Source organism: Coregonus clupeaformis, chromosome 23 (genome assembly GCF_020615455.1).
Source record: "Coregonus clupeaformis isolate EN_2021a chromosome 23, ASM2061545v1, whole genome shotgun sequence".
In the NCBI taxonomy this organism is placed as follows: Eukaryota; Metazoa; Chordata; class Actinopteri; order Salmoniformes; family Salmonidae; genus Coregonus; species Coregonus clupeaformis.
In genome coordinates this window covers 4,336,243-4,363,369 of record NC_059214.1, presented here as the reverse complement: position 1 = coordinate 4,363,369, position 27,127 = coordinate 4,336,243, and the positions used below count along the sequence as shown (strand labels likewise).

Below are 27,127 nucleotides of genomic sequence, written 5' to 3'. Positions count from 1 at the left end.
TCTTCTCGAAGGAACCTTCCGACCACGTCCAGCATGTCCGGCAGGTTCTGCAGCGATTGTTGGAGAATCGCCTGTTCGTGAAGGCCGAGAAGTGCGAGTTTCACGCCCACACGACATCCTTTCTCGGGTACATCATCTCCAGGGGAGAGATTAGGATGGACCAGGAGAAGGTTAGAGCGGTTCTGGAATGGGCCCAGCCCGGTACGAGATTGCAGCTCCAGAGATTTTTGGGGTTTGCGAATTTCTACCGCAGATTCATCCGGGATTACAGCCGTGTGGCCGCTCCGTTAACTGCCTTGACTTCCAGTATCAGGAGCTTCAAGTGGAATCCGGAGGCGGATCGAGCGTTTCTGGATTTGAAGAGGCGATTCACCAACGCACCGATTCTCTCTCAACCGGACACGGCCCGTCAGTTCGTCGTTGAAGTGGACGCGTCTGATGTGGGAGTTGGCGCCATCCTGTCGCAGCGATGCTCCACGGACAGTAAACTCCATCCCTGCGCCTACTACTCGTCGCCTTTCGCCTGCGGAGAGGAATTACGATGTGGGTAACCGGGAGCTTCTCGCGGTGAAACTTGCCTTGGAGGAGTGGCGCCACTGGTTGGAGGGGGCGGAGCAACCGTTTATTGTCTGGACTGACCACAAGAATCTTGCTTACGTGCAATCGGCTAGACGTCTCAACTCCCGTCAGGCCAGGTGGTCGTTGTTTTTCGGACGATTCAATTTTTCCCTGACGTTCCGACCTGGATCTAAGAACGGCAAGGCGGGACGCCTTGTCTCGGATGTTCTCCAAGACGGAGGAGAGTGGGTCCAAGACCGAGACAATTCTCCCCCGGAACTGCGTCGTGGGAGCTGTTAGGTGGAAGATTGAGGAGGAGGTGATGGCGGCCCTTCGGACGCAGCCCGGTCCCGGTAACGGTCCACCCGGTCGGTTGTTTGTGCCTGAGTCGGTTCGTCCCTGCGGTCCTCAAATGGTCCCACGCCAGCAAGATGGCTTGTCACCCTGGCGTGGCTCGGACGATGGCGCTTCTTCGCAGACGTTTTTGGTGGCCTGCCATGGCCGAGGATACTCGGGGGTTATGTTGCTGCCTGTCCAGTGTGTGCGCAGAATAAGAGTACCAATCGGCCCAGCTCTGGACTACTTCACCCCCTTCCTATTCCCCGGCGACCATGGTCGCATCTGGCCCTGGACTTTGTCACTGGGTTGCCCGCTTCTGAGGGGAACACGGTCGTTCTGACTATCGTGGACAGATTCAGCAAGTTCGCCCACTTTGTGCCAATTGCCAAGCTTCCCTCTGCCTCGGAGACGTCCGAGATCCTGGTTAGGGAGGTTTTCAGGGTCCACGGTTTGCCCAGTGATATCGTTTCCGACCGTGGCCCTCAGTTTACCTCTGCTGTCTGGAAGTCCTTCTGTTTGGCCATTGGAGCTACAGTCAGTCTCACATCTGGTTTTCACCCCCAATCTAATGGTCAGGCGGAGAGAGCCAACCAGAAGATGGAATCCACGCTACGCTGCCTGGCCTCTTCCAACCCCACCTCCTGGGTCTCTCAGTTGCCTTGGGTTGAGTATGCCCACAATACTCTCCCTACATCTGCCACTGGGATGTCTCCCCTTCCAGTGCCTGTATGGCTACCAACCTCCCTTGTTCCCTTCTCAGGAGAAGGAGCTCTCAGTGCCTTCTGTTCAGGCCCATATTCGTCGTTGCCACCGGACCTGGCATCGGGCCAGAAAGGCACTCCTTAGAGTTTCGGACCGGTATCAGCTCCAGGCGAATCGTCGCCGGATCCCCGCTCCCACCTATACCATCGGAGATAGGGTCTGGTTGGCCACACGGGATCTTCCTTTACGGACTGAGTCTAGGAAGTTGTTACCGAAGTTCATTGGCCCGTTTGTGGTGGAGAAGGTGATCAATCCGGTGGCAGTTCGACTCAAACTCCCGAGGACGCTCAGAGTCCATCCCACCTTTCATGTCTCCTGCCTCAAGCCTGTTTTCCTCAGTCCTCTGTTGCCTCCTCCGCCTCCTCCTCCTCCTCCTCGGATGATCGGAGGTGGTCCTGCCTACACGGTGCGACGCATCATGGATTCCAGACGGCGGGGCCGGGGTTTCCAGTATCTCGTGGACTGGGAGGGGTATGGTCCTGAAGAGAGGAGTTGGATTCCGCGGCGACAGATCCTAGATGCTGACCTCATCCGTGACTTCTACCGCCTCCATCCTGGCGCTCCGGGAGTCCGCCCGGTGGCGTTCGTCGGAGGGGGGGTACTGTAACGATCCCGGCAGTCTGAGTCGGGTCCTGTCTGTGGACTAGTTTTTCTGCTCGTGATCTCCAGTTTCCCGAGGGTTCTGGAACGCTCCGGGGAGCTCTCTTGATTTCCGCACCTGCATCCCATCAGCAATCTGCACACCTGGTCCTGATCATCACCCTTCTTAGGCTCTGGCCTAACATCCATTCCCTGCCGGATCGTTAGCCATGAACAGTAGGTTTACCAGAGTATCAGTCGTAGAGCTTCTAGCGTTAGTTTTGTTGTTTTGCACTTTGTTGATTTGTTGGTTACTTACCTCCGTTTTGTTCCATCTGCAGTCACTCGTCCGGAACCTTCATCCAACCTCTGCCTGGTGGTCGGCGGCTGCCGAGCCATGATCGGATCAACCACTGCACCCCCAACAACTAATCAACGCCGCCCGCTCTGTTCCCTGGATTATTCAGCATCACTCTTGAACTTGTAAATAAACACTCACCTTCGTTTCAACTTACCTTGTCCTGGTCTGCTTCTGGGTTCTGGCTTTGTAACTCGTGACAATACTGGGGTGCAAATGAGCAAAATAAATAACAATATGGGGATGAGGTAGTTGGGTGGGCTAATTACAGATGGGCTGTGTACAGGTGCAGTGATCGGTAAGGTGCTCTGACAACTGATGCTTAAAGTTAGTGAGGGAGATAAGAGTCTCCAGCTTCAGAGATTTTTGCAGTTCGTTCCAGTCATTGGCAGCAGAGAACTGGAAGGAATGGCAGCCAAAGGAGGTGTTGGCTTTGGGGATGACCAGTGAGATATACCTGCTGGAGCGCATACTACGGGTGGGTGTTGCTATGGTGACCAATGAGCTAAGATAAGGCGGGGATTTGCCTAGCAGTGATTTATAGATGACCTGGAGCCAGTGGGTTTGGCAACGAATATGTAGTGAGGGCCAGCCAACGAGAGCGTACAGGTCACATGGTGGGTAGTATACGGGGCTTTAGACTACATCCAATTTGCTGAGTAGAGTATTGGAGGCTGTTTTGTAAATGACATCGCCGAAGTCAAGGATCAGTAGGATAGTCCGTTTTACGAGGGCATGTTTGGCAGCATGAGTGAAGGAGGCTTTGTTGTGAAATAATAATAATTATAGATTTAACTTTGGATTGGAGATGCTTAATGTGAGTCTGGAAGGAGAGTTTACGGTCTAACCAGACACCTAGGTATTTGTAGTTGTCCACATATTCTAAGTCAGACCCACCGAGAGTAGTGATTCTAGTCGGGCGGGTGGGTGCAAGCAGTGTTCGATTGAAGAGCATGCATTTAGTTTTACTAGTGTTTAAGAGCAATTGGAGGCTTCGGAAGGAGTGTTGTATGGCATTGAAGCTTGTTTGGAGGTTTGTTAACACAGTGTCCAATGAAGGGCCAGATGTATACAAAATGGTGTTGTCTGCATAGAGGTGGATCTGAGAGTCACCAGCAGCAAGAGCGACATCATTGATATAAACAGAGAATAGAGTCGGCCCGAGAATTGAACACTGTGGCACCCCCATAGAGACTGCCAGAGGTCCAGACAACAGGCCCTCCGATTTGACACATTGAACTCTATCTGAGAAGTAGTTGGTGAACTAGGCGAGGCAGTCATTTGAGAAACCAAGGCTGTTTAGTCTGCCAATAAGAATGTGGTGATTGACAGAGTCGAAAGCCTTGGCCAGGTCGATGAAGACGGCTGCACAGTACTGTCTTTTATCGATCGCAGTTATAATATCGTTTAGGACCTTGAGTGTAGCTGAGGTGCACCCATGACCAGCTCAGAAACCAGATTGCACAGGCCCTGTATAGCTGGTAGAGCATGGCGCTTGCAATGCCAGGGTTGTGGGTTCGATCCCCACGGGGGGCCAGCATGAAAAAAAAAAATAGGAAAAATATATATATATAACATGTATGCACTCACTAACTGTAAGTCGCTCTGGATAAGAATGTCTGCTAAATGACTAAAATGTAAATGCATAGCGGAGAAAGTATGGTGGGGTTCGAAATGGTCGGTGATCTGTTTGTTAACTTGGCTTTCAAATACTTTCAAAAGGCAGGGCAGGATGGATAACAACACATATATAAACACACACCTGCGTACATTACAAACACACGGGTGACTCAGGCATTTGGGATAGAAGGAACATCTAGGAAGGAGGTGGTATAGAAGTGTGTTTGTACTAGACACAATGCCTTCAGAGCAGAGAGGGGGTTGTTGAGGCCACCAGGTCCAAGCATTCTGAGTCTACTACACGCCTCTGGACAACAATGCTTTATTCTGACAGAACCCTCCAATCAAAAATTCAATTCTGAGAATCCAAAAACCCTTCAGTGGGCTATGACTAGGGTTGCAAAATTCCGGGAATGTTCAATGAAATCCTGGTAGGAAGATTCCAGATTTGCTGCTTATGTGTTCAGGGAGGACTTCCCATTCCAGGAGACCTCCAACCAGGATTTTGGGGAAACCAGGTAATTTATTGAAAGTTCCAGGAAGTTTGCAACCCTAGCTAGGACATGCCATTGTGTGTATAGAAAAACTTGTCCTGCAATCCAACCACTTTGGACATCTGCAATTCATTATGATTTAAGGCAGTTTCTGAATGTTTTAGCATTCTTTCAGTACAGTAGAAATCTAGGAAGAATATCCAGAACATCTCTCTCACTCTCTTATGTGGTCACATTTTCCTAATTTTCTCTATATTGTGGTTGATGTATGATCGATGATGTCATATACTTGTAACATGACCACAACCTCCATCACTCACATGACCACATCTGGGCCCCATCCATGAGCTGCTCTGACCACACTATCAGTAACCACAACCACCAACTGTACACAGCCAGCCTGAGAGGAGGTGACTAATGGACAAGCATGTCTCCTCTTCTCTCTCGCTGTGCTGGGCTGAGATCTGCAGCAAGACATTCCTAGCCTTCTCTGGAGTTGGGCAAGAGGGAGAGAAGAGGACAGGAGGAAAGGAGGAGAGGAGAGGAGGAGGAGAGGAGGAGACGAGGAAAGGAGGAGAGGAGAGGAGAGGAGGAGAGGAGGAGAGGAGGAGAGGAGGAGAGGAGGAGAGGAGAAGAGGAGGAGAGTAGAGGAGAGGAGGAGAGGAGGAGAGGAGGAGAGGAGAGGATAGGAGGAGAGGAGAGGAGGAGAGGAGAAGAGGAGGAGAGGAGAGGAGGAGAGAAGACAAGCGCAGGAGGATCTCACTGCCTTACTTGGAAGACGAGGCTACTGGCTGGTGCTACCAGTTCTATAAACAGTGTGTGTGTGTGTGTGTGTGTGTGTGTGTGTGTGTGTGTGTGTGTGTGTGTGTGTGTGTGTGTTTGCATGTGTGTGTGTTTGCGCGTGTGTGTGTGTGTGGTGCCATGCCGTACCTTTTGTGTCGTGCTCGTGCGTGCATGTGCTTGGCTTGGCATGGTGTGCCTAGGCTGGCTTCTCTTTGCCAATATCAATGAACAGAAAACTATGCAGACGTACATTAGTGCTCAATAACCTCACTGCAGTGAGATAAATCAGGGTCACACAGAGAGTTTCTTGGTAGTCTTAAACAAATCTACTTTTAAACAAAAGTATACACCTCACACACGGTCATGGGCTTAAAAGAAAAGACACCTGTTCCATGTCAGATATAGAGTTGAAATGTATTCAATTTTGAGTTTGCATCCCAATATTACACTTTATATACATCACAGAAGACTGAATATAACAAAACTGTTTGACATAGAAACACTGAATTTTCTGCAGAAAAAACAACAACTATTTAAATATTGAGAACATTCCACCCATGAGGCCACTAGGTCATTTGACTGCAGGAAAGGGCTACATACAGACATACATCTTACATTTCCTCTGGTTAAACTCATTAAAGACATAGGGAACATACACTGGACTACTGTACTGTACTGCTAGCTCCTGTTTCCCTCTGTTTCCCTTAGTGACTTTACACACACACACACACACACACACAGGACACACACACACACACACACACACATAAACCCACACACAAACACACACACACACACCACACACTCCAGATGCTTTGCATTGAAAAACCTTGCCACAGGGAAGGGAACAATAAATGAAAACAGACACAGACGCCATTGCTCTGCATGGCCCTGACCAATAACCAGGTACAGACGTAGGATCTTCATTTGAGCCAGTTTGTGTCACGCCCTGGCTCTGGGGACTCTTGTATGTTGAGCCAGGGTGTTCGTTTCTTTGTGTAGTGTCTATGTTTCGTTTCCTATGTTCTGTTCTAGGTTATGTATTTCTATTTTGGCCGGGGTGGTTCTCAATCAGAGGCAACGTGAATCAGCTGTTGCTTGTTGTCTCTGATTGGGAACCATACTTAGGCAGCCTGTTGTGCACTTGTGTTTTGTGGGATCTTGATCCGTATGGTTTGTGTTTAACCCCAGGACTTCACGGATCGTTTATAATTTTGTTCGTGTGTGTACAAGTAATAAAAGAATGTACGCTTATCACGCTGCGCCTTGGTCCGCTGTTTCTAATGATCGTGACAGTTTGCTACAGCAGGGAAATAATCCTGCAGCAACAGGAAACTTGTAGTGTATTTGAGTTTTCCACTTTGAAATTTCAGACTTGAAAAATGTATCAACCCCAACAAAAATGTCCATTAATTATAATCAACATAATAATTTACATTTCCTGTTTCTGCAGGATTATTTTCCTGCTGTAGCAAACTGGCTCAAATTAAGATCCTCTATCTGTAACAAGGGCCTTGAGTTTCCCCTGGTCAGGTCACATGGTCTGAATTAACTCCTGGTCCTATGTATAATAACCATGAGAAAACATGAGACTGAAGACATACTCATAATGACCTGCTGGCATCAAATAAATGTGGAGATTATCTCATACAAAATTATCCTATTTCCATTGTTAAACCCCATAGGAAAGAGCTGTGGACAGGAAGACTAACAAATGGTCTTGACATGGAGACTGCCACTGGACATGGGAGATAAACCAGGAGCATTTTACTGTAGGAACCAAATATAAGCTAAATATACTGTAGAAAAACACACACACACACACACACACACACATGAACACCCACATACACACACACACTACTGTACGACACAAATTCCTACATTCTCAAATTACCCCCGATTCCCTAAAGAGAAAATGGGAAAATTGTTTTAGAGAAATTCTCAGGCCTTCTGGCGTGCTAAAAGTCACTTAAACACGACGTGTGAATACAGAAACCTTGGCTTTAAGTGATTCTCATATGTTTGCCAGATGCCAGGAAAACTGCAGCTACTAGGGACCACTTCAGAACATTACCCTATATAACACACCCACACAACACAGAGAGCGAGAGACAAATGCGGCTGATAAAATCCCATAGTCCATTAAACAAACCCATTACAATGAATTGAAAATCATTTAAATGTGTTACAGTAGTAATTACAAAAAACTTGCTGTCACCACCATCACCAAGCGCATTGTCTAAAGAAGCAGTCTGGTCCCCACACTCAACATGAGTGAGTGAAGCACATTAGTGAGTGAAACACATTAGTGCGTGAAACACATGAGTGAGTGAAACACACACACACCAATACAAACAAACACACACACACACACATACCCAGATACTGTATGCACAAAGACGCAAACTACTAAACACGTACAGTGGGGGGAAAAAGTATTTAGTCAGCCACCAATTGTGCAAGTTCTGCCACTTAAAAAGATGAGAGAGGCCTGTAATTTTCATCATAGGTACACGTCAACTATGACAGACAAATTTAGAGAGAAAGAAATCCAGAAAATCACATTGTAGGATTTTTAATGAATTTATTTGCAAATTATGGTGGAAAATAAGTATTTGGTCACCTACAAACAAGCAAGATTTCTGGCTCTCACAGACCTGTAACTTCTTCTTTAAGAGGCTCCTCTGTCCTCCACTCGTTACCTGTATTAATGGCACCTGTTTGAACTTGTTATCAGTATAAAATACACCTGTCCACAACCTCAAACAGTCACACTCCAAACTCCACTATGGCCAAGACCAAAGAGCTGTCAAAGGACACCAGAAACAAAATTGTAGACCTGCACCAGGCTGGGAAGACTGAATCTGCAATAGGTAAGCAGCTTGGTTTGAAGAAATCAACTGTGGGAGCAATTATTAGGAAATGGAAGACATAAAAGACCACTGATAATCTCCCTCGATCTGGGGCTCCACGCAAGATCTCACCCCCGTGGGGTCAAAATGATCACAAGAACGGTGAGCAAAAATCCCAGAACCACACGGGGGGACCTAGTGAATGACCTGCAGAGAGCTGGGACCAAAGTAACAAAGCCTACCATCAGTAACACACTACGCCGCCAGGGACTCAAATCCTGCAGTGCCAGACGTGTCCCCCTGCTTAAGCCAGTACATGTCCAGGCCTGTCTGAAGTTTGCTAGATTGCATTTGGATGATCCAGAAGAGGATTGGGAGAATGTCATATGGTCAGATGAAACCAAAATATAACTTTTTGGTAAAAACTCAACTCGTCGTGTTTGGAGGACAAAGAATGCTGAGTTGCATCCAAAGAACACCATACCTACTGTGAAACATGGGGGTGGAAACATCATGCTTTGGGGCTGTTTTTCTGCAAAGGGACCAGGACGACTGATCCGTGTAAAGGAAAGAATGAATGGGGCCATGTATCGTGAGATTTTGAGTGAAAACCTCATTCCATCAGCAAGGGCATTGAAGATGAAACGTGGCTGGGTCTTTCAGCATGACAATGATCCCAAACACACCGCCCGGGCAACGAAGGAGTGGCTTCGTAAGAAGCATTTCAAGGTCCTGGAGTGGCCTAGCCAGTCTCCAGATCTCAACCCCATAGAAAATCTTTGGAGGGAGTTGAAAGTCCGTGTTGCCCAGCGACAGCCACAAAACATCACTGCTCTAGAGGAGATCTGCATGGAGGAATGGGCCAAAATACCAGCAATAGTGTGTGAAAACCTTATGAAGACTTACAGAAAACGTTTGACCTGTGTCATTGCCAACAAAGGGTATATAACAAAGTATTGAGAAACTTTTGTTATTGACCACATACTTATTTTCCACCATAATTTGCAAATAAATTCATTAAAAATCCTACAATGTGATTTTCTGGAGGAAAAAAATCTCATTTTGTCTGTCATAGTTGACGTGTACCTATGATGAAAATTACAGGCCTCTCTCATCTTTTTAAGTGGGAGAACTTGCACAATTGGTGGCTGACTAAATACTTTTTTTCCCCACTGTATATTCAGTACTCATTGATCTATTCTAGACTAAAGAGAGTTTTCTTCTTGTAGATGAGGTAAAAGTTGAACACCAGAAAATTCCAGAACTCATCGCTATTCCAGAACATATGTCATTCCTCCAGGGTTTCTGGAGGTTACCTGACCTCACTCTCTGAGGTAAGTTTTCATCTGACATCACATGGCCCGTGACCTCCGACCTCTCTTCTGATCATTAGAAAGGATTTAAAGATCTCTAATGACATGGGTCATCTTGATAAACCTTACATTATCAGTCTCGTGTGTGTGTGTGTGTGTGTGTGTGTGTGTGTGTGTGTGTGTGTGTGTGTGTGTGTGTGTGTTTTCAACCTGTCATTGTAATCCCACTGATTACAGAATGCCCCAAGCTTGTCAGGGTCAAAGGTTAAGCTGTCAGCAAATTACAGGATGCCAATGCTTATCATCCTGCACTGGTAGGGGGCTGTCCTGCAACACACAGACACACAGACACACAAACAGAAACACACACAACTCACCCCACCCAAAAACAGCTGATATGCCTAAGCCTCTGGCGTGTGCTAGTGTGGCAGAACAGAAGTAATACACAGAGACAGAAGCAGAGAGACAGAAGCAGAGACAGAAGCAGAGAGACAGAAGCAGAGAGACAGAAGCAGAAGCAGAGACAGAAGCAGAGAGACAGAAGCAGAGAGACAGAAGCAGAGAGACAGAAGCAGAGAGACAGAAGCAGAGACAGAAGCAGAGAGACAGAAGCAGAGAGACAGACAGTGGCTGTCTATGAGGGTCTCCCCTCCTCTAACACCCTCAGGGTACAATACGGCATGACAGAGACTAGAGACAGCTAGGGGAGACATCTGTGTGTGTGTGTGTGTGTGTGTGTGTGTGTGTGTGTGTGTGTGTGTGTGTGTGTGTGTGTGTGTGTGTGTGTGTGCGTGCGTGCGTGCGTGCGTGCGTTGCGTGCGTGCGTGCGTGCGTGCGGCGTGCGTGCGTGGCGTGCGTGCGCGGCGTCCGTGCGTGCGTGCGTCCGTGCGTGCGTGCGTGCGTGTGTGTGTGTGTGCGTGTGTGTGTGCTGGATGCTGTACAGAGGTCTGTTTGCGCGCATCACTACTTTTGGGTGGTTATTGTTCCAAAGAAAAATAAAACTTTCCTCAACAATCCCACAGGAACACAATACAAACCAATATACACACACATTGTTCTCATAAACAAATGCATAAAACTGATAAAACTCCAACACTAGCATAAAGTACATTAGCCAAATGAAACACTCCACTTCCATCTTTGTCTGTATCAGTGTTGTGTGAGACTGTTCTCTGACTAATGCAGAGGTGACCTGTAAAACACCAGGAAATCACAGGAGGCTGAGGCTGAAGCATCATCCCCAGTGAGACGGTCAGCACTTGACCTAGAAACTGTGGATTACTCTACCTACAGTGTGTGAAGGTGAGATACTGTTGCTTCTGCACACTGGTGCTCTCTCTCTCTCTCTCTCTGTCTCTCTCTCTCCCTCTATCTCTCTCTTGAAAAAGAGAGTCTATGAAGGAGAGCGAGTGGGTGGCTTTGAAGGACAGCAGCATTTCTGGAGTCTTTCTCACTAAGAACAAATAGGGTATTGAGAAAGAAAGAAAGAAAGAAAGAAAGAAAGAAAGAAAGAAAGAAAGAAAGAAAGAAAGAAAGAAAGAAAGAAAGAAAGAAAGAAAGAAAGAAAGAAAGAAAGAAAGAAAGAAAGAAAGAAAGAAAGAAAGAAAGAAAGAAAGAAAGAAAGTACACCACTGTAGGATGTAGAATGTGGACTTAAGGAAGTAGGAAGCCCTACTTTCTTAAGAGGCAAGTCCCCTTTTCCTTGGCTTTTAAGCTGACAAAGAGAAGAAGGGGCTGGGGCTGCCTCACTTCCCTCTCAGAAAGTTCTGGAATCTGGGAACAGGGAGGCACGTGAGGGGTGTGGGGTGGGAGTGGGGTGGGTGTCAATGATCTCTAGGCCTTGGGAGAGACCCCCTACCAAACACTCACATTTAATCTCTTTCTCTAGTTTATCATTTCCCTACCTTTCTCTTACATGTGCTTTTCTCTGTCTCTTTTAGCTAAAAATGGAGCAAGAATGTGTTTCGATCCCAGATAGGAAGTATCCTATCGCCCCAACAGGAAGGAGGAGGCGGGGCCTTGAGGTCAGGGTGTGTGACAGGATATGATGTCAGCCCAACACCCTTGTTTACTTTCACTTATCACCCCAGGATAAAGGCTATGGCAACAGTCCTCTGCTATTAGCTCCTTCTGTACTGCAGAAGTTAGCCAATATGTGAGATGTGGAATCAAATTGGCTTTGACAGTAAAAAAATAATCATTTGTATAAGATGTATGGCTTCTGCAGACCATGTTTTGTACTGTCTAAGAATGTAATGTGAGAACATCATTAAGACACTTTTAAAATCCTTGTGGTTGACCAGGACTGGCCAAGAAACCACCATAGTCTAAAATATTTATCCAAGGAACCATCTGGGAGATCTATTGAGAGAGAAACAAAGAACTCTACTGAAGCCAGCGAGGTAATTAGAGGCAGAAACAGAGAAACACTCTACTGGGCTGACTCAGTGACTCCATCTGGGAGTATAGGTGTCTGCTAGGCTATTTGGACAGTAGCTAGCAGTTCCATTCGCCAATATCGTGCGTGCGTGCGTGTGTGTGCATACACTGTTCCATTTCTCATCCCAAACACCCTATGGCCTCTTCTGTTAATGTAAGGAAAGCCATGGAAATAATTACCGCGACAGGGGAGGGGCTCTTTAATGGCATGCAATGGACTATGGAATAAGTCATTAACAACGTTAAGTTATCAACACACAAACACACACACACAGGAAAGGGAATTACAGCAATCAGGTCCAGTTGGCAACAAATAGGTCAAAACAAAGCCTCACCTAAAGGGGTCTTAGAGATTAGGAAAGCGAGATGGATGGAAACAGAGAGCGAGAGAGGGAGGGAGAGAGAGAGAGAGAGAGAGAGAGAGCGAGAGAGAGAGAGAGAGAGAGAGAGAGAGAGAGAGAGAGAGAGAGAGAGAGAGAGAGAGACAGACAGACAGACAGACAGACAGAATCTATAACTGGGTCTTAACTTCCTCCATCTCTACTAGACCCCTCCAGCCGCCACTTTAGAACAGCACTGCTGATTACCATTAAATTACCAACCATTACCGTACCAGCCACATCTCCTGATTACCCTTAGATGGTTACCTATTGGTCAGGACTGCCAGTTCCCCTGTGTCTTTATCTGTAGTCGTTACATACACCCCATGTCTACAACCCCACATTATATAACATTAGAGACCACTACAGCTGACAGGCACCACTGTTCTCGGGCCTGTTCTTTGTTGAAGGAGATGGTAATAGAGATAACAGCAACTGTCAAATGGCTCTGATCTAGGATCAGTTAAAATGCTAAATCTGCCTCCACACTGGCTACACAATACATAGATGGCTTTAGTATAGGACAATACAGTACATGTCTATGGATGCTTGTGCTCTAGAATAAATTCATATTGTCCAATAAGCCTACGGAGCAAAATATCAAGCTAGGGCAACAACGAAAACTAGGGCAACGTTGAGAGAAATGAATTGACCATCTGTTCTTTGAGAAAGAGGAATAAAGATCGTGTCATGGCTACCTGAGCGTTCTCAGGTTGTATCAATTACAACCTACAGTCACTCCCATGACAGAGAGAAAGACCATAACAAGAATCTGCTATCTCAATCACCATGGTTCCATAACAACCACTAACATGTCTATATACCAGTTGGTGTGTGTGTGTGTGTGTGTGTGTGTGTGTGTGTGTGTGTGTGTGTGTGTGTGTGTGTGTGTGTGTGTGTGTGTGTGTGTGTGTGTGTGTGTGTCTGGTGCACAATACAGTAACCATATACCAATCAGGATTGAGAGCGTGGCCGCAGGCTCCAGGCGACAGAGGGGAGAGGATATGAGGGGTGAAGTGGGAGGGGTAGACCACTGACACATCTGAAAACCACATTACACTAGCAGACCATTCAACAGGTATCAGTGGCAGCATGTTCTGTACAGAGAAATTAGAAAAGTTGATCTATTTTTCTGGACATGGGCAAGGTGGACAGTATGTCTACTACCACTTTAACGCATACTGCAGAAACCATTACAGTTCATCCAGCTAACACTGACATGGAGATGATTTTACTATTTTCTACCTTCGGTGTGTCTATGTCTGTCCAACCGCACCTCAGCTTCAACACACACACACACACACACACACACACACACACACACACACACACACACACACACACACACACACACACACACACACACACACCCCTACTCCCTTCAAACTTGTCCTGCAGTGTTTCCTTACACGTTATTTTAGGGATCACAGTGGTTTAGGTGTGGCACAAAGCCCCCCCCCAAAGCAACATAATAGACTAATAACACCAACAATTCTATTAAAGACTTGACTGTCAGATTCTGGGAATTGGGAAGAAAACGAAGCTTTTTGAAAGGGCCCAGTTGTGGAGGGAGATGACAGGGGGAAACAGCTCTCTCTGAGGGGACAGAGGGGACGGAGGGGTTGAGAGGGACAGGGGGTTCACCTCTGGTCCTCCTGTCTGAACCTGAACGACTAACCCTGACTAAACCCATGAGATTACTCTCTCTGCTGACCCTGGGAGCAGCTATTTGTGTGTGTGTGTGTGTGTGTGTGTGTGCGTGTGTGTGTGTGTGTGTGTGTGTGTGTGTGTGTGTGTGTGTGTGTGTGTGTGTGTGTGTGTGTGTGTGTGTGTGTGTGTGTGTGTGTGTGTGTGTGTGTGTGTGTGTGTGTGTGTGTGTGTGTGCATGCCTGTGCATGCGTGTGCATGTGTGTGTGCACGTAAGTTACTAAAAAATGCTGGGTTGTTTGGTTGACCCAACTGCTGGGTTGCAAGCGTTAGGTCACTTAGTTGGGTTGTTTTCTTTAAAGACCCAGTGCAGTCAAAAACTACATTTTCCTGAGCTTTATCTATATTTCCACACTATGAGGTTGGAATAATACTGTGAAATTATGATAATGCCCTTGTAGTGTAAGAGCTGTTTGAAAAGACATCCTGGAATTTCAGCCTGTTTTGGTGGGATGGAGTTTTGGCCAGCCTGGTGTCATCACCAGGCAGTAAATGAGTTAATAGATAAGAAAGAGTTCCAAACCTCTCTGCCAATAACAGCTAGTCTTCAGTTTCCCCCTCCCCACTCAGACCACTCCCAGACAGTCCTAGCTAAATTCTTGCTTGAGAAATTGCTCTTTGCTAAGAAGCAATCTTTGCTTCTTTTGACCATTTGAATTTAAAACAATCACAGTAAGGTACTTAATTGTTACCCATAAATTATTTGTTATTGAGATATTTTTTTTAAACGGCTGCATTGGACCTTTAAAAAGAGCAAGGTTGGGTTGTTGATGCTGGGTTATTGGTACTGGGTTATTGAGATATGACGGAGCGGGTCAGATCAGAAGACTGGAGCCATAGTTTAGTAGGAGCGTGGCTTTCAGATAGTTCTAGCCACCGGTGAGAGTAAATGTCATCCCTGTTCATCTGTTCTGTTATATAGTTTTCAAGTGTTAAGGTTCAATGAGGCTTACAGAAGTGTATGACTTCCCTAAAAGTCTATGCAAGTCCCATAGAATAGATACCACCTTATTATAATATGTATTAAATAATCTTAATATTCTAGGAGAATGTGTAAAATGAAAATACAAATTAAGGAAAAATGTAAGGGATACTTAGGGATTTTGGCAATGACATGAGGCCCTTTATATACTTCCCCAAAGGCAGATGAACTTGTGGATACCATTTTTATGTCTCTGCGTACAGTTTGAAGGAAGTTGCTAACTTGCGTTACCGCAATGACTGGAAGTCTATGGGTATATGCTAGCATCCTAGCTATACCCATAGATGCTAATTAGCATTGGCTCGCGAAACTACACTGGTATTGTGCTGGAAATAATGCCCTTTAACATGATGAACAAGAATGACATTTACCCTCACGGGTTGCCAATAATATCTATCTGAGAGCCACGCCCCTAATAAACCACACCAATTTAAAATAACCTAAGGATTACATTCAAAAAGACCCTGTCCAATATTTACCCAGCGCTGGGTTACCAAAGAATCCAAATTGGGTTGTTTTTAACCCAGACTTTTTTAGAATGCACTCCCTCCTTATTTACTGAGTTCTCTGAACTCCGCAGACAAAAACAGCTTCACAAACAACCCAAAAACAGAACAAATACACCAACTCCCATCATGCAGCTGTTCAGAGCCCAGTCTATACAGACATGGCTGAAGGTTCTAGTCCCTTCCAACCACTAACTATGCAGCTAATTATCATGTTAAAGATGGCTGTCACTATATGTGAATCCCCTGATAGTGCTGGCTTATGAAGGACAGCTCTCATGAAAGACATCAGCTTTCAATTGACCAACTTAAACACAGTATGTGTTGTAGAGGTACACATTAGGCAAAACTATTTGAAAGCTTCAGAAAGCTTTTATTCATTTCAGTTTTATTTTAGTTTTATTTGACTTGTATGATGATATTTAGAGTCAGAATCAGAATCTGAAATGTCAAGAAAGTTGCCTCAAGAAAGGCAACAGGGAAATATCCCTAATGATGAGCCATGATGTGCACATTACCTAGATTTTTTTTTTTTTTTTAATAAGAGAAACAGTCTGAAAAGGTTACATCTCCTTAACATCAGACAGGCCAGTCATAAACTAAACCGATGGGAGATGTGGGGTAGAGGAGAAAAATACGTGCTGTAACCTGTAACATTTGATAAATGTTTATTTATAAGAGGACATCAACGAGTGTAACATAACATTTAAAAAGAAGGGGGCAAGAGAGAGAGAGAGAGAGAAGGAGAGGGAGAGAGAGAGAAGGAGACGGATAGAGAGAGAGAGGAGAGAGAGAGAAGGAGAGAGAGAGAGAGAGAGAGAGAGAGAGAGAGAGAAGGAGAGAGAGAGAGAAGGAGATGGATAGAGAGAGAGAGAGAGAGAGAGAGAGAGAGAGCGAGAGAGAGAGAGAGAGAGAGAGAGAGAGAGAGAGAGAGAGAGAGAGAGAGAGAGAGAGAGAGAGAAATAGAGTCTCCTATAACAAAAATAGAAATGGCTCATGACGATGTGAATTTTGATAGTTGCCATGGAGATGTCTTGGGTTGTTTTAGAGACAAAATAGAAACTAAGCTCATTTTCCCTTCTTATGCCAGTTCAAACATCTGTCTGACACACACACACACCATACACACAGACACACACCATACACACACACAGACCATACACACACACACACACCATACACACACACACACAATTATACAAACAGTACTATCCATTCACTGACCTGGTCATAGACTCCAATCACACAAGCTTTCCAGTGCTACTCAGAATAGTTTAAAGACATCTCATTTATTTTCTGCCTGATTCATACAGTATGTTGCTGTTTGCCCTGACCCTTACCCTAATCTGGTCTCCATACCTGTGCTGATTAGTAGACACTGAAGCTGAGGTGAAAAATGACAGGGCTTGGCAGATAGGAATTGAGAGAAGGTGAAAACACGGAACAAAACTACATTGCTCAACAGATCTAGCTAAGTCGTCATCCTCTTTACCATCACCAGCAGAGCACCAGAGAGGGCTGAGGAAGGAAGGGGGGAAGGAAGGGAGGGGGGAAGGAAGGAAGGGGGGCTAGTAGACTAGGCATTCTGGGGCTCGTAAACGCCACCCTTCTCTCTATCCCTCTTATCCCTCCTTCTCAAGCCCCTTCTGTCTTTTTCTCTCTCTCTCTTCTTCCAGCTGTGTCAGACAGGATCTGGGGCTGGTAACCAGGCAGATCTGGTCTGTGACCTATCCTTTTCTATCTCTACATCGCCCACTCCCTCCATCCCTCCCTCTCTACATCCCCCCTTTGGGCTGCCCAGAGTGTCAGACGAGAGGATCTATTACACACTACCTACAGGTGAGGGTTAGGTTCCACCCACTTCTCCCATAAATGTCAACACAATGCCTTGGGGGGACATGTTCACTCTAACCACTCTCCTAGGAGTAGCAGGTCATAATGTAAATAGAGGGGATCTCAGGATTATGTGATCCTATGGATGAAGACAATTTCACATAGAGTAGATCTTCATGGATCATATAGAGTAGATCTTCATGGATAAAATAGAGTAGATCTTCATGGATCTTCTCTTGGGATATGTGATATTAAAGACAACACTAATATACTGAAATAGGCAGACATTTCTAGTGTCAGTTTGTGTGGGAGAGAGAAACTGTAGCTGTGCTTTAGTGGTGCCATGCCAGATCAGACTGAGCCTCCCCATAGTGAGCCTTAAACCAGGCTGAATAGAGGGGTTTCACTGTGCTTATCCACCATCTAATCCTCTCTATGCCTGGCACAGACAATGAACACACACATAAGGGCATAGAGGGGTGACACACACACACACAGGGGGCATGCCTGACACTCTCGAGGACTGAGGGCAGAGGCGCATTACCTTGGAACTAGCCCACCCAGGGATATCTAAGAAAACACACACACATAACTCCCCCAAATGTAGGCATTTTTACAATGGGGGAATCAGATGTCAGGCACAAGGGGCTTTCCCAGGGTGCATTGCTTTGTTGGTGGCCAGTCAGGGTCAGCTGTCCTCTTTGGGGAGGGCAATCCACCAGACCAGGTCCAGGATAGCCCAGTTGACCAGGCTTAGACACATGGCTGGGATAGAGACCAGACCCAGAATCACCTCATCCCCAAAGGAATCGAAGACAATCCCATCCTATACTTAGAGGATTCCCAAACTGAATCATCATCAAACGCAGGAATTCCAGGCTGATCCAAACCCATTTCATCCATCATATGCTGTGTATGAGACGTGTGTACTGTAATTCATACTGAAAAACATTTACTTCCCAAAATAATATTAATACTGTCTGTCTGTCGGAGGAGGAGGGGTAGTTCCCGAATGACTTAAAAACCGGTTCTTCTCAACCCACAATCCACATTTGCAAACAAACAAGCACACACTCTAGCACAGACAGACGTGGTGGAGCAGTGAGATAACCAGCAGTTAGTGCCGCTTCCTCCGCTTTGGCATTCAGTTCATCCTGCCTTGGGAAAACCCGGGAACGCCGTGATCCAAACAGGAGGGTGAATTAGGAATAATCTTCAATTCCCACCACTTTCCCAATCCCTCCTTCCCACACACATCTGTTTCATCCAGGAATCTGTCAATCTGTCCCTCCTCCTCCTCCTCCTCCTCCTGAGACTGATGACTGACTGGTCTGACTGACCATGGCCGCCGAGGGAAAGAAGATTTATTCTCTGTTATTCAGACTTTATTTGTAGTGGCTAACCAGAAATATGAAGAGGAGGTAGGCACAGCCTGAATGAAAAACCAATATTTTTTTTCTAAACATTTGGTCCAAATACCAACATACTGGTACAGGGCAGGTCAAAACGTTTTTTTTTTTCTTTCTTCCTAACACTACACAGCTGATTCAAATGATCAAAGCTTGTTGATTAGTTGATTATTTGAATCAGCTGTGTAATGCTAGGGCAAAAACCAGAGGACTGAGTTTGGGAAGTCCTGCTTTACAGTAAGGGGGAAATAAGGCTTCCTCGTTATATTACTTAAAACATTGACTCAAAGCACTTACTTGCACAGACTTCTCATTGGGATTGGAAATATGATGTCAGCAAGAGAAGGAGGAGACATTCCTGACAGATAGCTGTTGTTTTCTTTTCTTATTCCTGACCAGGGACGGCTTGTCCAATAGGGCGATATGGGCGACGCACTGCCAAACGGGAAAAGGAAGGGATTTTTTTTCTAATCAATTATATCACGGCAACAGCAGTTATCAGTGTTCACGTCTGATCTGCCAGCCACTAAATGTCAAATCAGGCTAAAGTCGTGCTTCAAATGGCTCCCCGCTCGTTTTTTGGGCGATTTCAGTCAGGTTGAAAATCGCCCAGAAGTCTCTCATGCCTGTCATGTAAAATCTATTTTTTTCACATTTCAAAGCTTTCAATACATTCTCTATGGGTGTCTGTGGGCATGCACTTACGCTTCGCCATTACACGTGACGTAACGTTGAACGTAACTAAGACAATGGCAGCTAGCAGCGTCTATGTTGCGACCTGCAGTGTGGCGTTATTTTATGTTTTTAATTTGTAGACTTAGTTTACAAACATTCTGCAAACATTCTGCTTTGGACTGATCTTCGGGTTTTGGACTGATCTTGTTGATCGTGGTACATACCCGCTACGAACGGACTAAATAATGAAAACAGCTGCTGGCAGCTGAATCCCAATACAGCTGGGAGACTTGGCTGGATGACAGAGTCCCGGACAGAGAAGTGGAGCCGGCCACCTTCACCCTGGTCAGAGCGGACCGCCGATCCTGGTAAGAGAGCGACTCTGTACCCCGACATTGAACTGCTTTCTGTGTCATTGCGACCTTACTATCAATTCAATTCAATTTAAGGGCTTTATTGGCATGGGAAACGTGTGTTAACATTGCCAAAGCAAGGGAAGTAGATAGTAAACAAAAGTGAAATAAACAATAAATATTAACAGTAAACATTACACTCAGAAGTTTCAAAAGAATAAAGACATTTCAAATGTCATATTATGTATATATACAGTGTTGTTACAATGTGCAAATAGTTAAAGTACAAATGGGAAAATAAATAAACATAAATATGGGTTGTATTTACAATGGTGTTTGTTCTTCACTGGTTGCCCTTTTCTTGTGGCAACAGGTCACAAATCTTGCAGCTGTGATGGCACACTGTGGTTTTTCACCCAGTAGATAAGGGAGTTTATCAAAATTGGGTTTGTTTTCGAATTCTTTGTGGATCGCTGTAATCTGAAGGAAATATGTGTCTCTAATATGGTCATACATTTGGCAGGAGGTTAGGAAGTGCAGCTCAGTTTCCACCTCATTTTGTGGGCAGTGTGCACATAGCCTGTCTTCTCTGAGAGCCAGGTCTGCCTACGGCGGCCTTTCTGAATAGCAAGGCTATGGTCACTGAGTCTGTACATAGTCAAAGCTTTCCTTAAGTTTAGGTCAGTCACAGTGGTCAGGTATTCTGCCACTGTGTACTCTCTGTTTAGGGCCAAATAGCATTCTAGTTTGCTCTGTTTTTTTGTTTGTTCTTTCCAATGTGTCAAGTAATTCTCTTTTTGTTTTCTCATGATTTGGTTGGGTCTAATTGTGTTGTTGTTGTTGTTGTTGTTGTTGTCCTGGGGCTGTGTGGGGTCTGTTTGTGTTTGTGAACAGAGGCCCAGGACAAGCTTACTTAGGGGACTCTTCTCCAAGTTCATCTCTCTGTAGGTGATGGCTTTGTTATGGAAGGTTTGGGAATCGCTTCTTTTTAAGTGGTTACTATCTGCCCCGTGAGTTCCCCCAATTGTTTGTTACCGTTGTGTACTGTTGATAATCACAAGTTTACTGGAGAACTGAGACCAAGTAGAGACTTTGGACAGGGTGGATATGGTATAATAAAGGCAGTTTATTCAGAGGTAAAGATATCTGGAATCGCGTGCACGGACTCGTGCACGTGTGTAGGTCACCTAAATCATCAGAAAAATTGCCCCTCCTGAGAATTTTTTCAGGAGCCGCCACTGTTCCTGACAGATAGCTGTTGTTTTCTTTTCTTATTCCTGACAGATAGCTGTTGTTTTCTTTTCTTATTCCTGACAGATAGCTGTTGTTTTCTTTTCTTATTCCTGACAGATAGCTGTTGTTTTCTTTTCTTATTCCTGACAGATAGCTGTTGTTTTCTTTTCTTATTCCTGACAGATAGCTGTTGTTTTCTTTTCTTATTCCTGACAGATAACAACAGCTATCTGTCAGGAATGTCTCCTCCTTCTCTTGCTACCATCATATTTCCAATCCCAATGAGAAGTCTGTGCAAGTAAGTGCTTTGAGTCAATGTTTTAAGTAATATAACGAGGAAGCCTTATTTCCCCCTTACTGTAAAGCAGGACTTCCCAAACTCAGTCCTCTGGTTTTTGCCCTAGCATTACACAGCTGATTCAAATAATCAACTAATCAACAAGCTTTGATCATTTGAATCAGCTGTGTAGTGTTAGGAAGAAAGAAAAAAAAAGCTGCACCCCGAGGACCGAGTTTGAGAAACGCTGCTGTAAAGCTCCTATTCTGGTACACTGTTTACATACATGGATTCTCTTTTCCAGTGAAAGCCAGTTTGAGAGCATTTCTGATAAACAGTGTAGAGAAATATCATCCACCCAACGTTGATTGAAAGCACAAGTGGTTGGGGCGTTTTCTCATTCCACAGCCCTCCAATTTCCAGAGAGGTAACTGGAAACAACTTTACGGAATGTTTTGGGAAAAGTGCCCTCATGTTAATAGACACATCTATTTAACATAATATTCAATACATCAGACATAATTCATCACCTTGGTAACAAGGGCCCACCATAGGGTCTACACACATACACATGCACAAACGCACGCACCTACTTACAGAGAGATCAATCTGTGGGGCAGATTGAATTATTTATTTGTTATTATCAAAAAAGTGAAATGCAGTATTAAGTACTAATAGACTAATAAGACTGTAATGAATATACATGTCTGCCCTCTATGCTTTCTAAACCTGCTCTCAGGTAGAAAGGGGAGTTGTGGCTCTAGTCAACTTGTCCAAACAGTGTATGCCTTGGGAGTTAACTGTGGTACTCCCCTGACCATCCATGTCTACCACTCCCTTCCCACTTAATGAAAATGTATAGCCATGTCCCTATGGATGGGAGGGGAGGTGAGGGGGCTGCATGTTTAGCATTCTCTACATTAACAAAGCACAGCAGGACTGTGATAAAAGACACACTGGAGATTTAAGAGGTAACAGAGAAATGCAATGTGAGCTGTCAGTCAGTCTGTCGTGGAGTGAAGAGTGTTGGACGGTGCAGACACCTGCAGTGATATAGATATACACTGATACGAAAATGAGCTGACCCACATGCTTCTGTACAGTAAAATACATTTCTGTAATGTTAGAGTTCAGTCACAACTATTCAAAAAGCACAGAGATACAGAAGTAGGTATACTGTATGAACATATACTGTACACATAAACACACACAGCTGGGAGAGAGGTCAGCTCAGCCAACCTGCCCCACCCTCTCCCCCAACCTGCCCCCCCCCCCACCCCCCTCCCTCCCCTTCTCCCTCCCTCTCCATCTTCCTCCCACTCCCTCTGCCTCTCCCTCATCAGACACACTGCAGGAGGCTGGCTTTAAACTGCACACTCACCAAACAGCACTGAGTGAAACAACAGAGAGCGCTCCTAGCAGAATACTCTCTCTAGAGATTCTCAGAGCCACACTAAGCACTTTGACTGACCATGCTGCACTGCTCTGGAGGTATGATGCCAGAATAATTCAGAGCAGCATGTATCGTCAAAGTGACCAAGTCAATGACATTCACAGTATTATAATGTCTAATGTAAGTATAGTAATACGCTAAATAAAATATATTGTTTTATATATTTGGAGAAAGGATCAAAATGTTAGTTTTTTACATTAAAATCCAAAGAAATTGCAATTTCAAAGTGTAGGGTGAAGATATGTTCACTAATCAGCACTACTGTACAGTAATTCTGAGTGGTCAGTCATATCCAATATGATCCTGATAAATGGTGATAAGTCCTAAGAATTTGCCACCATGAGTTTGGACATGACGAAGTCGGGCTTTTTTGTGCAGGTTTTGTAAAGGTGTGGCGCAGCGGTCTAAGGCACTGCATCTCAGTGCTAGAGGCGTCACTACAGACCCTGGTTCGATTCCATGCTGTATCGTTATCGGGCCATGATTCGGAGTCCCATAGAAATGCATAGTAAGGTCGCATAATGTCATTTAATTTGTTGAACGTTACGCACGCACTCAGTCAATGCTCACTGCTGAGTCTTGGAGAGGCATCGAGCGCGCCTTCCAAAACTCCAAAAGCACAACTTATACAGTAGCCTATTTCTGAAGTTGAACACATAGACAGTAACATAATACAGTTTTTACCATGTTCAATTAAAAAGTTAGTTAAAATTGCTCTTACCGCCGCCTCTGTCTGGTATTCGGTGTAGGAGAGAGCCACCAACAAAACCAGGATGCCACGCTGAAACATTATCGCGTAGGGGCACAATGGAAATGTATGTAGGCCTACAACTGTCCCGAATGTCCACTAAAGACCACTTGTTGAAACCTTCGTATTCTTCTTCATAAAGGAAAATACAGGCTATCAACAGAGCTGCATATTTGCCCTCGACGTTGTGAGCTTCTTTCTGATCAATGCAAGTCGTTCTTGTTTCTCGTCAACCCCACCCCCTGTTTACGACCACCCTTGCCCATACACACGGACACAGCCCTGTTGTTACAAAGCACCACTTCAACTGTTGACTGTTAGGAGAGAGACTGCTCTCAGTCTTTTAGTCATTTTATTTGTATATTTCAGGATAGTCTTGGTAACAGAGCTAACGGGACACCTGTGCAGTGATTTTACTTCGCCGAGATCTTGCACGTATACCCTCTCGCGCTAGACTCTTCCCCCGACAAGCGCAACACATCCCAGGTAGAGAAAGTACTTTTTGTGCAAATTGTTGTCTCGTTCATTAGCAAATTTGTTTAGAGATCTTATGTGGTTTTGCCATTTCCTTGTGCTATAATAGCCTACTTGGATAGCCTACGGGGATAGACAGCCCATGTGTAAAGCCTATAGACAAAGTCGCTTTCCAAACCCAACTACTCTTAAAGGAGATTTATAAACCGCATCCATGTCTCCACCTTTATATGAATATCATGTGTAAAAAAATGTATATTGACTCACAAACGTTTACGCACGTGGGGGGCGAACGATGTCAAGTTTTCAACATGAACCAATATATACTTTTATGATGTCCTGTTGTTCAACAAATAAATGCCATGTTTTTTGTCTCAGTTGTGTTCGTGGGCCGCCCGACATGTATTAGGGCTACCACTAAACCTGGAGAAGAACACTAGGAATGAAGTTTGAAGTTCGGATGAGTGGGGCAATGCAGGCAACACACGAGAGAGAACTGAAGAACCGGAGGCAAGTGCTCAATGGGCTCTATTATTACAGTTAAGTCATTCAACAGACGCTCTTATCCAGAGCGACTTAGAGAGTGCATACATTTTTTTTTTTTATACTGGCCCCCGGTGGGAATCGAACTCATAACCATGGCGTTGCAAGCGCCATGCTCTACCAACTGAGCTACACGGGACATATTATGTTGCTATGTGAAGCAATTGTCTGTGTAAAATGTATATTAACTAATTCACTCTCCCTTTCCTTTTAGGTTTCTGCTTCTATGTTTTTCCGTGGCCGCCATCCTAGCGTCAGGAGTTGACGCAGTAAGTTTTATTTCAACTCATCATGGGGTGGCGGGCGGGGGGGGTTATTGTTTTTAGGCCTATCCCAAACCTTAATCCTTACCTTAACCATTCGATGTTAATGCCTAACCTTAAGAATTTGGAGTTAATGCCTCAACTTAAGCATCTGCCTCTAATTCCAAAGGTTGCAAGTTTGAATCCAGCAATAGAGTTTGAGAAACATGGATGAATGTCTAATGTACAGAACTTATTTTGAGGGGGAAATGACTATCATTGCAGAGTGACCCATTGCATGTAGAGAGCAATATGTAGGGGTAATGACAACTGGCACAGGTTGAGAGCAGTTCAGGATGTGTCCACATAGAATTGGCTTTTCAGACGTAGCTACATCTTTGGTTGGGTGATGTTCCCATTTATTGCAGATATTGAAGCTAAATTTAATAGAGCAACTTTGTGAAGAGAGGTGCATTCTATAAGCATTTTCCTGTGATGGTAAGAACCCTCACCTGTGCTAGCACTTTCTGGTCACCTGTGTACCATGTGACCAGTGACCTATAACCCCATGTGAGAGTCCCCCTAGTGTAAGTTAAAACATCCCTAGACACACAATAGACATTAAATGAGCACATACAGGGAGGCTAAAATGACTCCTACATCATGTCCTAAGGGCAAATCCACCATTTGGTTTGGTTCATCGCTGTTCTGATGAGACCCCATCCCTCCTCACACACTCTCTCTCTAAACTTCTCAAATATTCTGTAAAGAAAAAGGTACCTGATTAGGTAATTAGGGTGATGTCTGTTTGGTTCAAAGCTGAAGTGGACTGCTGACCTCTGCAGTGTTGTGGTTAGGGGTTGTGACTCCGGTGCAGGGTAGTGTAATATGTTGACCTCTGTGGTTAAACATAAAAAAAACCTAATTGATTTGTCATGGTGATTATCCGCTAATAGAATCATCTCTCTACCAGCTCTCACAGTCTCATGTCAGAATTAGACGTTCATCCATGTTTCTCAAATGTAAAATTTCGAAGTTGTTCCAAACGTCAAATTTGGAAGTATTCAAGGTTAAGTTCAGGCATGAATCCAAATTCTTAAGGTTAGGTATTAACTCAGAATGGTTAAGGTAAGGGTTAAGGACTGCGACAGGCTTAAAACAGCTTTCTATCGCTGGTTTAGAACTTACAACCTTTGGAATCAGAGGCATGGATGGACATCAAATACTGACTTGAATCATGGGTGACCTGGCTGACCTCCTCCCTGTTCTTAATGCAAAAAGTATGTGCCACTGTGTGCATTCTCTCACTCAGGGTGTGTGTGTGGGCACCTTCTTGAGGAATGATTACCCACCTCCCAGACTTTCTCTGTATTGCAGTCAGGAGATTGGCTTTGACCTACATGTTGATCTGTCAGTACAGCTAACAGCCCATGACCAATTCACTAGGCATGCCAGTAGGCACCCGGTCCATTTAATAGACTGACAGTAAGGCAGTTGGCTCCTTAAAACCACAATACATACGTGTTTTTAGATTCACCTCTTGGATTTTAGTAGTGCTGAGCAATTAACCGAAATGTCGGTTTATTCATTATTTGAATTCCATTTAGTTTGGGGGTTTTCTGTGCACTCAACGCACCGTTTGTGTCGTTTCTCTAGAGAGATTTCTCTCTGAGACATGTTGTCCAACTCATCATAGTTAAGCGAATAAAAAAATATATATAAACTCAGCAAAAAAAGAAACGTCCTCTCACTGTCAACTGTGTTTATTTTCAGCAAACTTAACATGTGTAAATATTTTTATGAACATAACAAGATTCAACAACTGAGACATAAACTGAACAAGTTCCACAGACATGTGACTAAAAGAAATGGAATAATGTGTCCCTGAACAAAGGGGGGGTCAAAATCAATAGTCAGTAACAGTCAGTATCTGGTGTGGCCACCAGCTGCATTAAGTACTGCAGTGCATCTCCTCCTCATGGACTGCACCGGATTTGGGGTGGGTGTTCCCCAATGCTGGAAGTGAAAAAGTTTGCAAACCCCTGGGCTAGCCTACTAGCCTGAAGGATGACTCTTTGGGGAGCACAGAGATAGATGGCTGGCTGGCTGCTACTGCCTGAGCAGAGATGAGATAATGACTTGGAATAAAATAATAAGTCATCAAAGAAAATAATAAAACATACACAACAACTGAAATATTTTATTAAAGTAA

At 44.8% G+C, this 27,127-nt stretch overlaps 2 protein-coding genes across 3 annotated transcripts in view; one reads left to right on the top strand and one right to left on the bottom strand.

The window, feature by feature from the left end:
* LOC121536491 (collagen alpha-1(IV) chain) overlaps nucleotides 1–23,880 on the bottom strand; it is an 83,264-nt gene extending 59,384 nt beyond the window's left edge. For both annotated transcript variants that reach the window (XM_041843807.2, XM_041843808.2), the window contains exon 1: nucleotides 23,630–23,880. In XM_041843807.2, coding sequence (XP_041699741.1) covers nucleotides 23,630–23,698 — 69 coding nt within the window. In that variant the 5' untranslated portion in view covers nucleotides 23,699–23,880. The remainder of the gene's footprint in view (nucleotides 1–23,629) is intronic.
* Nucleotides 23,881–23,941: 61 nt separating this feature from the next.
* Nucleotides 23,942–27,127, top strand: part of LOC121536378 (collagen alpha-2(IV) chain) — a 110,036-nt gene continuing 106,850 nt past the window's right edge. Inside the window, exons 1-3 of the mRNA XM_045206502.1 lie at nucleotides 23,942–24,142; nucleotides 24,509–24,640; nucleotides 24,888–24,942. Of these exons, the coding sequence (XP_045062437.1) occupies nucleotides 24,573–24,640; nucleotides 24,888–24,942 (123 nt within the window). The 5' untranslated portion in view covers nucleotides 23,942–24,142; nucleotides 24,509–24,572. The remainder of the gene's footprint in view (nucleotides 24,143–24,508; nucleotides 24,641–24,887; nucleotides 24,943–27,127) is intronic.